Below are 16,727 nucleotides of genomic sequence, written 5' to 3'. Positions count from 1 at the left end.
TTTACTTAAAATACTGCACTATATTATTTTATTTGGTTTTCCTTTTATATGCTTATGAGAATATTCATTACAACAAGGATTTTTTGCAGAACAATTACTACACTATATTCCTAGGTGGGAATTATTCTGCCCAGACACTTAAGTCGGAGTTGAATTTAAGCTCCTAAAAATTGCAAGTGCGCATCTTACTGTCCTTATTACCTATCAGCATATGTAAACATACTACGCTATCGGTTCCTGTAGTTTCTCTTTTTTCATTGCACATAATTCCTAAGTACAACCCATGCACTACACCAACCTATTAGTTTTATTAACTTCATATGCTGTATTTACCAAAAAAAGCAAAAACTGTGACAAAATATTTTAAGTTTTAAAAATTATTTATATCTCATCTTGGGAAGGTAGAAAACATGTCCAATTAAAATAGATGCATTTCACTATATATGTTTGGTACATTTGTATCACTTAATAAAACATTAACAGCAACATGATTTGAATAATGCATCTAATAAATTGTTTTTTATAAAAAAAAATACAAAATGCATTAAATTTAGATTGTTTACAAGGTAGCAGTTGAACACATAGTCTCACTCAGAAAAAGACGGGTGAGAGTAAAGCAATCATCTCAAATATGTTGATAGCTCTTATGCAGCAAATTGAATTTTTCTAGACAGGAAAGTTGGAGAACAATGCACAAAGTAATTATCAATGATTTGCATACACACTGTGTACAGTGCAAATGAAAACATGTGTCATGCTATCAGCCTTGAAATAATCATTTAGCCATTTTTAAAGCGTGCACTTAAAATAGTGATAACATCCATTGGTTTACTTACCCATAGCTGAAATCCAAACAAAAGAGGAGGAAAAGGAGAATATATTTTGATAACCTAGTTCTTGAGCTATTGTCTATTTGCATGTTAGGGCTCTGTTATAGAGATTTATTGTCACATTATGATATAAGGATTTGCAATACACAGGGGTACAAATGTATATCAATGTTTTTCAAGATACTGTGTAAGTATTGTTTTTGTCTTACCCCTTGCTAACTATAATGCAGCAGTCGACTTTTGGTACCATTAAATAACATGTAACACAATAAAAAGTAGTTAATATAAATGAACATATCTGGTCCAAACACTTAATATGTGTCATTGAGCAGAAAAGGGTGAAGATACTGATCTCCATCCAACACAGAGAGAGGGGCAGGATAAAGCAATAATGTTTTGGTCGACTCTATATAGATATACCTATATAGAAGGTACATTGCTTAAATTCAGCGGGTCGCCTTGTCTGATCTGAGGTCTGAGTGGAGCTGAGTGGAGGGGTCGCCCACCCACTGTTCCTCCTTGAGGGGGGTCAGAGGAAAACCAGTCCGTCGGTCCCGATTATGGGGTGCCTCCACTCCGTCCGCCTCGGCAGCATGCGTTTACATAAGCAGCCGTGCGGCGGAGGGATAGCAGTCACTGCGGGGTCACGGGGGGTTTGCACCTCACAGCGGGTGAGAGGTCTGGCCTTGGAGGAACGAAGGGGGTGGCCCACCCTGCAAGAGCCTCATCCGCACAAGGTATATTGTGTAGGATAGACTTCAATAGTTCTGTGCAAGGTTACTAAGGGTTTGGGGATAATGCCGCACAGGTGACTTTTGAAAAGGGATATTAAGGTACGGAATTGTGCTACACACCCATCTTTTATTTAGGTAGCACACATTGAATATCTAAATGTACAGCATGTGCTTTCATTGAAGTCTTATTCAGCAACAGCAGCATGCTGGTACATATCCCCACCTCCCTGTTAGTGTAGGAAAGTCATCAAGTTTTGCTTTTGATTTTTGTTTCTGGACCCTAGCAATGCTCCCATCCACACAGTCACTTTCAGCAGCAAGGGATGCTGTGCCCTAGAGACAATTTTGGAGCAGTAAAAGGATGCTGGGCAGGGGTCCTATTTATCAACATTAATTATATTAATATATTATTTTGGTTCTTATTATATAAAAAAAAAAAAAAAACATTCTTAGACCGAAAGTCTCTGTTTACCTAAAAGGCCAACTGTAAACATTTTATTACATGAAATTAAGAACTCAGAATTGAACTGAATGGCTATAAAGACGTTCAAAATGCATTTATACATTAAAGAAATGTCTGAAGTTCAGAAAGTTTGAGAGGGGTGGGTCATCTACCCCAGTGGCAGGTGATATGTTAATTTACAAGATATGATCAACCAATACGGTTTGCCAGACAGGAATGTGTTTAGATTAGATGACTGCGGTTAAGTCTCAAACACAATTTCCTGAAGCGATAAAAACCCCATGGAAAATTCAGGTGGTTTCAAGTTTATTTATTTTGTGTTATTAAACAAATTCACAGGGTGTCACTTATAAGTGCTGGCAAAACATGTGTGTAAATCGAAAAAAAAATGATACATTTTTACAGAAATATATTGTCATATACAATAAAAGATATTGATATTAGTATAATAGTATCCTTTTATAAACAAGTGGTAAGAGTATTTGGGGGCAAAAGTCCTGAACAGGAATTTTTACGAAACTAGAAAATGTTACAATATTAATAAGTGGAGTGGAGAAACTTTATTATGAAGAATGGCTGAAAAAGTCCAAAATTAAAAAATGCTAAATAAATCTGTAAAGGGCGAATGCAAACAGTTCTTTAGGTGACGTGCTAATTACTAGGATAGTTTAATGGACAAAAGTTAATTGTGAATTGTGTAAAGGAGATTTCCACTACAGAAGCAGAAATAATGCATATGGCATACTATATATATATATATACCGTATATGGAATTTTTAACCCAATATCGGAGTACAACTCGAAAATTGCTTAAAGTTGTTTTATTTTATTGTTTTAGTCATTTTTTTTTTAGGGATTTGCATCAGTAAGAGTTACATGTAAAAAGTTAAACTTTATAGACTTTTTTCATGTACTATTATGTACTTTAATTATTCATGCAAATATCAAAACAGCTAATAAAATACCTTTCCAGTTCAGCAATTTGCTTGTCCTTATCATTTTTCTCATTTTCGACCTCCTTCAGAATTTGTAGAAGCCTGTCCACTTCTGCCTGGGCTTTTGCGCACTCCTCACGGTAATAGGAGACATCTTTGTCCAACTGTTTTAATCTGTCTGTAAGCTCTGGGTTTAACCTGGCATCTTCTTCGGCTTCATGGGCCTTTAAATGCAATATTACAGAAATTCTTAAAACATGCCAAAATAAGACAGGGGATATAGACATCAGGTCACAAATGTGAGGAAAGATGACCTTTGACAACAAACTGTTATAATATACGTTAAGGTCTAGTAATATTATAATTATATATATCAACTTTATATGTTGCTTTTCACAAAATGGATTGAAAGGGCTTAGTACACTTCTTTGAACCAAATCAGCAGCAGATAGACATAAAATGAGTTGGGTAAAGATATTTCAGCTGCAACGGACCTTTGAAAAATGAAAATCTAAGATCACTCTGCTAGGAACAAACAGTATCTAGAGTCCTGATGATTGAACAGGTTGTACAGTTGGTACATTAACCAACTGAATTATTGCATATCAACAGGGACATCATATGGCAAATTTAGACAACAATTTGGATTGTGATAAGATTTCAAATTATACAATCGCAGAGCTAATGACAAATCATAAACACCTGCCCTCGAAATATGTGCATTTTATTTGAATGTGTTCTATGTTTGGACCGTCCGTGTACAAGACATATTTGGAATCACTATTATGTATTTCAGGGACTGTGAGCATCTTTTAAATATTAATTTTAAGCAATATTACTTGTTACTGTAGCAAGACACTACAGTAAATCACGTTTCTTTCCTCACATTAGAGAACCATTGTACATAAACAATGATATACATATATGAATATATTTATGTATATAAAATGTCAAACAACATATATTTTCATGCACTGGATAAGGCAAATACACATAGTAAAATGACAAAATACATAAAGAAAAACACTGCAGGACAGTGCTTGTCACCTGCTTGTATCAACAAAATCACAAAGAAACAAAAAAAAAACACAACAGATAATTGAATACTTAGCATACCCCCTGTGCTTCATTACTCCTAACAGGTGTCTTCAAAGAGTAGGCAAGAGAAAAAGGAGGCAGGCAAGCAATAACTAAATTACATTCTAGTAAACAACATGCACAAAATAAATATTAATAAAGTACCAATACAGCTGTGAGAAGGTTTGAATTCTGTGCAATGAAAATGAAAAAAAGAAATAAACAAAAACAAACAAAATATAATTAAGATATTTCTAGAAAATATATTTAAATTACATGTTTAAAATCACGCAGACAGTAACTTACCATCTCAGGAAATATACTATCAGATGTCCAAAATATTTAGTAAAAAATAACTTGCAAATTAATTACATGTGCAATAAGTATACAACATTTTAAGAAGAACCTCTGTATCCCCCCCCCCCCTCAATTTTTAAGTATATTTATTAGCAAAAAAAACCAAACCTATATTTTACCACTTCACTTAGCCGTCATAAGCCTCAACCACAATCCTGCATTTATTTTTGTTTGCTAGCCATTCATGAAAATTATCTGGTATTGCAGGTTTGTTTTCAACATAGTAACACCGGTGAAGTTAGAATTCACTACCAACTTTTTTTGTCCTTGTTAATCATATGACTGACACTGATGTGCTGACATTGTGATGTTACCAACAAACAAAAATTTAGAATTTGCAGATTTGAGATCACATCACAAGTTTAATGTTATAGTCCAGTGGTTCCCAACCCAGTCCTCAAGTACCCCCTAATGGTCCAGGATGTAGGGATTACACAGTTGTGTCTAAGATGTTTTAGAAAAAAAACACTTTAAACATGACAGGGTAATTCCTAAATCATGGACTGCAAGGGGGTACTTGAGAACTGGGTTGGGAACCCGTCATAACCAGTCAATTAGGTAAACTGACATCAAATACATCATGGGAGCTGCAGAGGGCACAATATTTTTTTGAATTTTTTTTTTCAAAGCTCCCACTCACATGAAGTCATGTTAGCTGTATTTATGCTTGTTTTGCTTTTTTGCAAAAATGTTGTGATTTTTTAGGCGTTTGTTAATTTTTTTGAAAAAAACTAGTCCTTTTGACTGTTAAATTTCAATAAGGAAAAAATGTTCTGTTAATGTATTGATTTATCTTATTCAGCGTGATCGTGGCGATATCGTCCCGGGATCATTAGCTGTTCATATATAGGTAATTAACAAATTAAGGATTGTGATTAAGGCTTAGTCTTCTACTCACAGACATTCTATACAAATTTATTTTACTTTTGATCTTTTTGAAATTATTTGGAATAAACTTTCAGATTTAAAAAATGCTGCTAAAAGGTGTCTTTAAATATTCATATGAGAATATCTGCCAACTATCCATTGAGAAGGTTTAAATTGGATTATAGATGGGAAAGAGTAGGGAAACTGTAGAAAAAGAATCAGGAACCACACAGTAAGGGGGACCTTAAAGGAAACAAGCAGGCATGGGTAAAACTTTGCACCTATCACCAAATAACAAGCAAAACGTTTTCCTTAGCTATCTGTGCTCATGTATCTGTACCTTGTCCGTGCCTGACATTAATGCAAACACATGGTACATAGAAAACATGAGCATGTGCCAGCACAAAAAAAGGCCAATCCTCCTAGGGCAGGGATAGGCAACCTTCGGCTCTCCAGATGTTGTGGACTACATCCCCCATAATGCTCTTACACACATAATGCTGGCAAAGCATCATGGGAGGTGTAGTCCAAAACATCTGCAGAGCCGAAGGTTGCCTATCCCTGTCCTAGGGTAATGCTTATGAATTAATTACTAGGAATACGTTTGTCTCTGCAACCGAGTGGCAATTTTCATGTAGACTGTAGTGGATATACAAACCCAATCTACAGAAATGAAAGAGTATTACACAGTCGTAGAAAACATATATACACTTTGTGTTTTTTTTTTTTAATTCTCTGTAATAGAATAACATTTGGGGGGGAAAAAATACCTGCCGAGATTAGAATCTTACATGGAGAATAGTCATCATCATTATTATATTATTATTATTATTACATATTAGTATTATTATTGAAAAGCACTGCAGAATTTGATGGCGCTATATAAATAATAACAATAATAGTAATAACAATAATAATAATTATTGGTTAATAAACAAAATGCAAGCATGGCCTTCCATGCACAGTTAATAACACTGATTAAGTTTAAAATTTAGAAGCCTAAATACTTTAGGAACTTGGGTCAAGCAATCTTTTGGAAGGACCCATACTTGAACAGTAGCAAAAATGTTGCACAAGTGAACACAAGCAACACAGGCAAAATCCAACTTAAAGGACCACAATAGTGCCAGGAAAACATACTAGTTTTCCTGGCACTATAGTGTCTCTAGGTCCCCCCCACCCTCAGGGCCCCCCTCCCGCCGAGCTCTAGGGGTGGGAAGGGGTTAAACACTTACCTTTTCTCCACCGCCGGGCTTCTCCAGTCATCGACTGAATGCGCATGCGGGGCAGGAGCCGTGCCGCATTCAGCCAGTCCATAGGAAAGCATTCTCAATGAAAATCACAGTGAGAAGCGCGGAAGCGCCTCTAGCAGCTGTCAATGAGACAGCCGCTAGAGGCTGGATTAACCCATAGGTAAACATAGCAGGAAATATTGAGGAGGACAGCATTCCCAAAGTGTTTCTGCACAAAATGTATTAGGTTGTTTGCCCACACCTGTTTACTTTTGTTTATATTTTCTTTTTTTGATAATTTGTGTAGAATAAAAGTTTTTTTTCTAGTGACATCTACATTGCATTTGGGTAGCGTTGCTGGCATTCCCATGTCAGGAAATCTGAAATGTTTTTATTTATGTTTAAAAAGAACTGTATCAATATACACGTGCATACATTTCAAATAATTTACATAAACTAAACTGGATCAAGCTAAATCAGTTAACGTTTAATCACATCTCCCTTAATCACTTTTAGAGTTCTCTAAACTCACATCAGTTAGCAAGTGACTTTTTCTTACTTAGTTATGAAGACATTTATATTGCAAGCTAGCTCTCAAGTCCCCAAAAGTTGCTGTTTAGTGAACACGGGATTGCTAATGTTGCACTTCAAAATTAAACACTATTTCTCAGAAAAAGCAAAGTTCAGATTTGTGAGAGAAAATGCGCAATATCTATTCACTAAAACCACTACATTAAGATCTAGCGGTCCAGTGCTTAGAGCATCCCTTAAATGTAGTTTAAATAACTGTATGAATTAGTAAGTAATGTATCTAAAGAACATACATTTCCAAAATGTGGAATTGTAAAACGCTTTTTAATATGCATCAACTAAAACCTATTTTCAACAATAACCAATATAGTGTATCATACAGCACTAATCATCAGTGATATGGATATTTTTGACAATGTCAGGCACTTGGTACCAAGGAGCAACTCCTACAAGTCAGCCTTCTTCAGCATGCTGTGCATGTTGAAATAGCCAATTCACTGGAATGCGAGCCAGGAAGTGTAACTCCTGACTCTCTGATGCTACAATCTCCACATTTTAACTTATGTTAACCGTACTGTTAACCGCATATGGTTTTTGATTATAAGATAAATACTCAGATAGTACTAGACTAGCCAAAGAATGTTCACATATGTGGGAATTATGTGTTACATTGTAAAATGACATAATGCCTAAAATACTTCTCAAAACAGTTACCATGGCATATTATCGCTTCATATGGGGGCACAGAAAACAAAACCTACACAAACATGCTCTTCAATTACATTAAATTAATAAAACAAAATACTCATGCACATTATACTTTGCAGGATCCTTTAGTTATTTTCTGTACAAGACTATACACATATGTAAACAAGACAAAATAGAATATACAAACATATACAAGAACATTGGGCAAACATCAGCAGCATACCCCTCTGTTAGACCCTGCACAATCTTGTTACATTACAGAGGGAACATATGCCAATTGCAAACAATTGAGTTTTTGCTCATTTTTAGTCTCATAATTTCTGTTTTGGCTCATTGTCTGCATAGAAAAAAAGAAAGACATTGAAACTTGTATTCTTTAATTCACATATAGTTAATTAAGTTCATTGTGCCCATGTGGTAATTTCTGTTCACCCTGATAAAAGGTTTGTTTTCCCTTTTACCTAACATAATTTTAACAAAACATTTTCTAAACTTTTGAGAACGGGTTATTTTAATCTATTGGTTGGCTATTTTAAATTCTTTATTTTGGCAGTCAACATGGTATAGACAAAATACATTCGATAAGGCATATGATTACAGTTAACAATTCGCTAGCATTTGGCAAGTGATCGATGTTGACTGCAATTTTTTATTATTTAAAGTGGTGTGGCTTGCTACCGCCATAATCCTGCCTCGGGTGGTGGTTGTAGTAGGTGTGAGTGTTAAGGTCAGGTATGGCTGTGTGTCGTCAGAGGATGAGATGTGTTTTGGTGTATGTCAAGAGCGGACTGGATGCTGTGAAATTTCAGCTCCCCATATTGGAGTGGGTGTATGTGGTTACTCGCATGGAGCTGGGGGGGTAGGTGGTCCTTAATGAGCTAGTGTTCCCGGTCTTGGCCCATAGAGGCCTGGGAGGTGGTGTCGATGGTTGGCTATTTTAATCCGTTTTCCAATTTATGCATTATTATACACAAAGGGATTTCACTAGTTTTGAAAGTAACTGCTATAACTAAACTGCCCTAGCATTATCAAAAAATATAATAAAATAATCCTTAAAAAGATATTTGAATTTTCTAATTAAAGGAACACTATAGAGTCAGGAATACAAACATGTAGTCCTGACATTATTAGCTCCCCGGTTTCTTTTTCTGTGGAGTAAAAATGCATTTTGACTGAACTTTTCCCAACAGCTGCGCTGGTCTGACCGCAGATGGCCCCGCCTCCATGGCTGAGATCATTGTTCTTGATGATCTCAGCCAATCCAATGCATTCCTATAGGAAAGCATTGTGAGGTTACAGCGCATGTCATACTGGAAAGCCAACAAAAGCATTTATAGTATGTTTTAAAACGGTTTACTTTCAAGTACCATATAGCTTGTAGAAATTAAAATTATAAACATTTAATGATTTTTTAATGAATCCATGTAATTCCACCTTCTAAATGTGGAACTAGAATCTAATTCTAATTCTGGGTCTAAACTGATCTCACATGCTTGTGATTTATAAACCATATACTGTATTTAGAAAGTTGTTTTCCTCTAAAACTAAACAAAATCAATTGTATTCTCTCAACTGACAAACATTCGCTTACATAAATTCGTCAGCGTGAATGCGGAATTCATTTTTATTATTAACTACGCTTGGTGCATAATTTTTCAGCTCTGAACATTTGATAAATATTATAAAATCATGGGTGTTCCAGTTCTCCGCCAAACGGCAAAGACTTCATGGTAGATACAAGAGACTTTTAAAGATGATAAGGCATATAAAAGGCATTGCCAATAACAGTGTATGTGATTGCAAAACAAACTGGAATTACTAGATGCAGATGACAATAATCAGTTGGGTCAACTTGGAGATGGAAAGATGAGCAAGAATTAAATCTTGCGAAACACAAACCATAGAGATTAACACATAACAGGCTGGGGCATCATAGTTTAGCTCTGGGACTCTGAGTAATAATAATTAGTTGTTCTGTCCTTGTGGTTTCCAATGTGAAAACCACATGTTAGCCAGACAATGATTAAAGCAGAGCCACTGCTTACTTTAATTATCGAAAATCATCTCAGCATTTGGAAAATAATTGCTGGGAGAGCTACGAACTCAAATGCTCTACTGGAAACCGACAGAAATGCCGGTGGGTCAACAAACTGGATTTGATGAAAAGCAAAAAAAAAAATCATGAGAAACTAAAAGCAAGGTGGCAGTGGCTGAACAGATGTGACAGTGGTGCCAGTGTATATATGGAAAATGTGAGTTTATCTATGTATGAATCTGTTTTAATACATGTCTGTGTTTGTTTGGCATTACATACAAATGCTTGCAAAAGGCAAAACTCTGAAAAAAATTGATGAGATTTGTTCTAAGAAATGTTCAGTATGATTTTTTTTTTACATCAATATGTATAAATGTCCAATTTAGTGCTTGATTATAATATTGAATAATGCAAATTGCTTCAACCCCTTAAGGACCAAACTTCTGGAATAAAAGGGAATCATGACATGTCACACATGTCATGTGTCCTTACGGGGTTAAGGGGTTAAAAATGCAAAAAAAAACATTTTGTTTGTTCTTTGTTTTGTTTTTTAAATCCACTAGATTATATTAACCAAAAAAAGTGCTGATGTGAATATGATAATGTATCTACTCCATTTTAAAATGAAGAATCTATTAAAAATTAAGAATTAAAGATATGGTAAAAAAAAAATAGATTATGTCATCTTTTCTAATAATACCATAATATAGCATACCTTTCTTGCTCTTTGTCGTTTACATTTCTCAAAAGTATTCTGAGGAACTTTTTTTTATTATTTTATATGTTAAGTTACTGTAAATAAACAAAACATATTGAGCATTTCTACAATATCTGATTAGAATTTAATTCAATCAGAAGGGTTAGATAGGCCAACCAACTAACATATGATGTGTTTCAATCCTTTGTCATGTGATTTATGATTAATCACTACAAGTTACCAAACACCCCTTCTAATAATATATTAATATGTAGGATTTTCTATAGACAAGCCTTATCCACCAAACCACACAAGATGCAATAGAAATGAAGGGGTGTGACTTTATTACACCATCAAGTAAAATTAACCAATATTTAGGGATAGAAAAAAAAAAGAATAAAGAAAATACAATGGCAATTTTTCAAACATATGCGATAAATAAAAATGTAACACAATAGTGTACACTTTGCTAATTATCAACAAAATATACACTATAGGGCAGGGATAGGCAACCTTCGGCACTCCAGAGGTTGTGGACATCCCCCATAATGCTCTAACACCCATAATGCTGGCAAAGCATCATGGAAGGTGTAGTCCAAAACATCTGGAGTGCCAAAGGTTGCCTATGCCTGCTATAGGGGTTTGTTTTTTCTTTGCATTTTAGTTTGCCATATCATTGTAAGACTTAGATTATGAAGACTTATGTTTAAATAATGCATGCTACCCTGATGCTTTTTCAATGTGGTTCTAAATTGAAATTGTCACTTCAAAAAGCATATTTGATTTTTCTGTTTTATGTGTTTTTTTTTGTGTTTTCAAAACATTCAATGCAAGGCTGTGCTGGGCAATTTTGATTTACTTTGTGTGGAAACTGTGAATTTGTATCTTTACACAGAGTGCCAGGTTAAAAGATACCGCTCACACACGCGCATGAAGTGCAGAACAGAACATACGTGCTTGTAGATCCAGAAGGGAATGTGTAAAACACTTACGTCTATGGTAGACCTCAACTCAGTAAGAGCACTTCAATGTATATTGACTGTTTATTTAGTTACTCATAACTAACAATTTGAGAAGCGAACCTGATGATATTAAATACAGCCATCAGGGCAATAAAATAGAAAGTATATCTAGTACATACCGTGTGTATATATGTATGTATGTGTTATACATACACACACACACACAGGCCAAAGGATCGTGCAAAGTATTACAAACAATTGGTGGTTTCTGCATGCAGTGGTGCTGCACAAAGCTGAGTAAATAAATATTATATTTTTATATTTTGATAACAATTCAATAAATAATTAACAAAACTGAAATGCAGCCAAGCTCATACACAAAGTGGGAAGAACAACATATTGAGTAAGGGTAAGCTTCTCTTTGGAATAATGTGAATGGTCTTCCGTGCATTAATGGTACGGTAGGGATTTACAGTAGTTTAAAAAGAAATGGTTAAGAATGCAGGGACTCGGTAAGCAAGTGCATGGCAGGATGTGTTATGGTATGGAATTAATGGTGAGCCGGACCGGTAGAGACTTACAGGGTTGTACATCTGATTGAACAATTGCTCCGCTTGCTACATTGGAAAGTTGGGAAGGATCGAAAACACAGACAGGAAAAGAAGGAAAATTTCAGGAAAACATCAAAAAAACTCCACAAACCCAGTGCGTTCACACAATAGACCTTGCCATGGATTCGTAGAAATTCAAGTTACTATACATTCCACTGTGAAAGTGAGAGGCACTGGGGAAATACAAATGTTTGTTTTGGCTTCTAAAAGAGAATACTGAGAATCAGAAAATGTAATGTTTGTATTACTTTCCCTTTTTAAATGTTAAATAATCCATGAAATAAAGAAAGCTGTCCACTTCTGATGATGCATTAAGTGCAGGACTTGGGCAATGATTCACCGGGAGTACTTTCAACTCATATTATAATTCATCTTTGAAATTTTCGAAGATTATAATAATAAAAGATTAATTAAGCAATGTTATTCAATGTGTGTAATTCATTTTTCATAGTGCAAATCACTGGGGTCAAGTAATGAAGACTGTACCTGCAGTGAACAGATTAGGGTGAAGATTAAAATATATATAAACAATCATTATCAACGATCCATTTTAAACTTCTTCAAAGAAGTAAAATAAATATTAGGAGTCTTTGGTTTCTTAAAAGGAACAAAACTAATCATTTTCTATTTAACAATCACTGTTTTTAATGTACATGCTAAGGTGGTTTAAAACATTCTACAGGAGTAACAACTACGAATACTTGCCATATTAAAAAAAAATTAAAAAAAATCAGAAAGTGAAAAGAGAATTATTCATTAAGAAGAAACTTCAATGTTTTCTCAAGATGCGGCCATCTCGAGAAAAAAAGGTCATAGTTTTTTTATCGGTATTTTGTGAAAAGCATGATGACTGATCACAACTTTTTTTTTTTAAAAAGTTGAAATTGTTCATTTAAGTTTTTTGTTTTTCTTTTGAAAATTAATTTTGCAGGTTTAAAGAGTAAGTATTGTTTGTTCGAATAGAATCTGACATTTATGTTCCATTAAATTACGTTCTCTATTTCACATGACAATTTTTTTTCTTCAAAATTATGTAGACTACTTTTAAACAGGGCTGTTGAGAGTGATCTGGAATGTAAGGGGATCAAGAACATCAAACATTTGTAGCTCTCAAACACAGACACTCTGGCTTCTCATTTATTGCTAGAATGAACTGTAATTTATCAATCTTAAGGATAATGTCATGTGCACTAAGTAAAAGGACGAGAGTGAGTATGCCCTCTGGATAATTTGCATTGTCACAATGAGTATCAACCCACACAAAAATATTGATGTCAAGTTCCCATGTGAAACTCATCCATTTCTGACATGCTGCATTAATGACTAATCAGGTAAATAAAAGAAAAATAAGTGATTGTCATAATTCAATCAATGATTAATTAAAACAAGTTCATATAATTAAAGGTATAGATTCTATATACAATTATTTGGGCTGAAATAAGAAAACGTCAAATGCATCATTCTTGGAAGAATACATTTTCTATGTTGCATCACATTGCAAGCTTGTGAGCCCAATAGTATTGAATGAGACGGTTATTTTGTGCAAAAGTTTTACCCATATGTTTTTAAAGTGACAGCAATTCCATTTGAAATATAGGGAAGAGAGAGGGACAAGGGGAACTTAGACAGTGTCCTAATGGTACAAGGAGTTAAAGCCTAGGGGAAGTTTAGATAAGGTCGTAATGGGTGGGGTAAGGGGGAGGTAAGGGAAGATTAGAAAGGATTCTAATAGATGATGAGCCCAAAGAGTGGAGTAGCTAGAGAGGGACCGATTAGTGCCTTTATTATTTTCACACCTATAGGGCCAAATTTGTCCATCATTGTAATAAGAAATCAGTCTACGGTCACATGTGGTTTACATGACATTAATTTAAAAAGGCATATCAATAGTTAAACAAACACCTGCATTGTTAATTGATACAGATTGCCAATTTTAATGGTATTCATTTTGACATGACCCAATAAGTGTAATATCTGATGATATTATATGATATATCTGCATATAGGCCAATAAGACAGAAAAATGATGATGCTGTTAGCATGTCGCTATTATCAAAATAAGTATTAAACAATACTTAAGTGAGAATCGTTTTTTAGGACAATTTTATTTATCAAAACTTAAGGGACCATCAAAGGACTGGCATATAATTATAAATAGATATGTCTGATCTCACACCCTAGTTTTATCTAGTTTACGTGGACTCTTCCCTCAAACATTATTGTTTCAGTTTTTCCAAACACCCATCACAAAGGACAATAAATGATATTTTACTCCAAGTTCAAAGACAGCTTTGAAGCTACGTCCTGTACAATGAAGCCTCAGTGCCTGATTACATTATCAGGAGACAGGAGAAAACGTCCAGATTTTTACTGCCACTTCCAAAATATTATGCGGCTCAGACTTACCTTTTTCAGCTGTGCTTCTAACTTGTTGCACTCCTCTTTTTTTTGTTCAATTGCCATTTCCAGAGATTTTAATTTTGAGTCTCTTTTCATTCCTGATGAAGCTAATGATGACGCATGTTCTTTCATGTCAATCAAACTTGACTAAAAAAAAAAAGAAAAACGTAGAAAAAGAACCGACACAGTTGTCAAGTATAAAACAAAAAATATTGAAACAAAATACCAAAATATTTTTTTACATGCAATATGGTTTTTCTAAGAATATTGAATCATTTGGAAAGTTTGTCCACTTCCTCGCATGCATTTTTCATAACAAAAAACTTAACTTTTTTCCAAAATTTACAGCTTAGTAAGTACATTATTGTCAGCATCCCTATGGAGCTATAGTAAGGATTCCACGGGAAGTGTGACTTAGTTAATGTTCAGGTTAGATCTGTTTTCATTCTGGGTAATATCACTACAGGCTTGTATTATTTGCATAAGATAATATCAGTATTAAAACAGGCATACACCATATATCTTTTTAGATAATTGGTAAATGGAAGAAGATTTGGGAGAAAGCTGGGTTGGGAAACCAATTGAAAGCAAGGGATCCACAAATGTCCCTGATGACAGCACCAAGCAAAGTGCTTGTCAATCATACAGCAAGTCTCATCAGTTAGTTTCTTTGCATCTCATCAACTTAGTCATTTTCAGATTCTTGGCTTTGAAATACTGTACATGGAAACTACCAGAAATGCCTACAAGGTAGTGGGCATAAAAAATAATTGTCGGGCCTCTGTACAAGCACATCTCATTCCTTGACCAGCTGCTCCAATTTTCATTAGCTGTGTTATATAAGTTACATAAGTACCTACTTTTGCAAGGCTGGGTCCTTCTTTCAGTCACATCAAGATGAAGGTAGAAATCATCTGATAACTGACCAATGATATCCTTAAATAACTTACAATAATACTTACAATGTAGGCGACCTACCTCTTTTTCAGTCAGCTCAGCCTGCAAAGCGTTGACTTTATCTTTCAGATCTTTATTTTCCTTTTTGTAATTTTCGATCTCTTCCAATCTTTCACGATCATCCCTTTCCCTTTGTTCTTTCAAACGTTCAATTATTCTCTCCTAAAAGAAAGATGCAAGTCTTAAGTCAAAAATAATAAACACTGTCTTTAAAATTGGCTGATCACCATCATATGGCACCAGAAACATCTACTACTAAGAATTTCTTATAATGTAGGTAATTTTCTTTAATAAAAAAAAAAATGTTGGCTAGATTTGCCGGGTACAGACAAATGCTACCTCACAGTAAAATACTAGATACAATTATGTGACTAGATTGTTAATATTATTGTATTCTAGTTCTTGCAGTATTAGTATACAACATTTAAGATAACATTTACAAAGGGGGTGGGATTTGCTGGTTTTGTCCCAAATTGTGTTTTGTTTGCAGATGCTCTCCAGCCCAAATCTAACCAGCCCACCATGGTATAAGCATCAAAGTTCCTTTTCCTTCACATTGGATCACTTGGAACCACTTGACATAAAAAATCACTGATTTTGATTGGCTGCTGACATCATACCCTCTCTATATCCTTGTTGGAAATTTTCAAAACAATCCAGAGATGACCTCTTCCACCACATATCTTCATTACGTAATTACAGTTAAAGCTACTATATACCTTGTTTATAAAATAATACTGATCTTTGGGCAATATATATGTTTTTTCAACTGGCTTATAGAAAGACATTTGATAACATCTTACTAGCTTACAAGTGGTGTTTGATTTGTTTGAACAAAATAACGGGAGCACCAGCAATGTCAAACTCAAATGTGAAACTTTGCCATTTCAACTCCTAGCATACAATCTATTTCCAACATTTGTATCACACTCCATATTGTGCTGTATTGCTTGTACTGCTTGTGGATTGAGAAAAAAAATAAAGTTTACAAATATATTTCTATGTACTCAAAAAGAAAAAAAAAAAACAAAAGGCTTGGGGGGGGGTTTACACAAAAGAATGCCAGTGAGATAGAGCAAAATAAAAACAACGTTTAAATCACTCATATATATATAATTAAGCAATTAAATAAATTATGACAAATACATTATGAAACGTTTTCCAAATTCCAAAAAAGCAGCTTAGTGTATAAAATCATTATATTACGTTTCTGCTTAGTACTTTAGTAAGCAGAATAAATGAAAATGATCATTGTATTCCTAAATTAGTAAAAATCCCACCTGTGTAGTAAGAACATCTGTATGTCTCAAATCATTTGTCTGGCATATATT

The 16,727-nt window shown here is 34.4% G+C and overlaps 1 protein-coding gene across 3 annotated transcripts in view; it reads right to left on the bottom strand.

Moving 5' to 3' along the window:
* The window catches only part of ERC2 (ELKS/RAB6-interacting/CAST family member 2), a 1,126,181-nt gene that overhangs the window by 754,886 nt on the left and 354,568 nt on the right, over positions 1–16,727 (bottom strand). For all 3 annotated transcript variants that reach the window (XM_063426897.1, XM_063426898.1, XM_063426899.1), the window contains 5 exons: positions 15,418–15,558; positions 14,446–14,586; positions 12,010–12,045; positions 4,079–4,108; positions 2,993–3,186 (listed from right to left, as the gene is read on the bottom strand). In XM_063426897.1, the coding sequence (XP_063282967.1) occupies positions 2,993–3,186; positions 4,079–4,108; positions 12,010–12,045; positions 14,446–14,586; positions 15,418–15,558 (542 nt within the window). The remainder of the gene's footprint in view (positions 1–2,992; positions 3,187–4,078; positions 4,109–12,009; positions 12,046–14,445; positions 14,587–15,417; positions 15,559–16,727) is intronic.

Source organism: Pelobates fuscus, chromosome 7 (assembly GCF_036172605.1).
Source record: "Pelobates fuscus isolate aPelFus1 chromosome 7, aPelFus1.pri, whole genome shotgun sequence".
Lineage (NCBI taxonomy): Eukaryota > Metazoa > Chordata > Amphibia > Anura > Pelobatidae > Pelobates > Pelobates fuscus.
The sequence above is the reverse complement of the archived record's forward strand: the minus strand, read 5'-3'. Positions and strand labels throughout refer to the sequence as shown.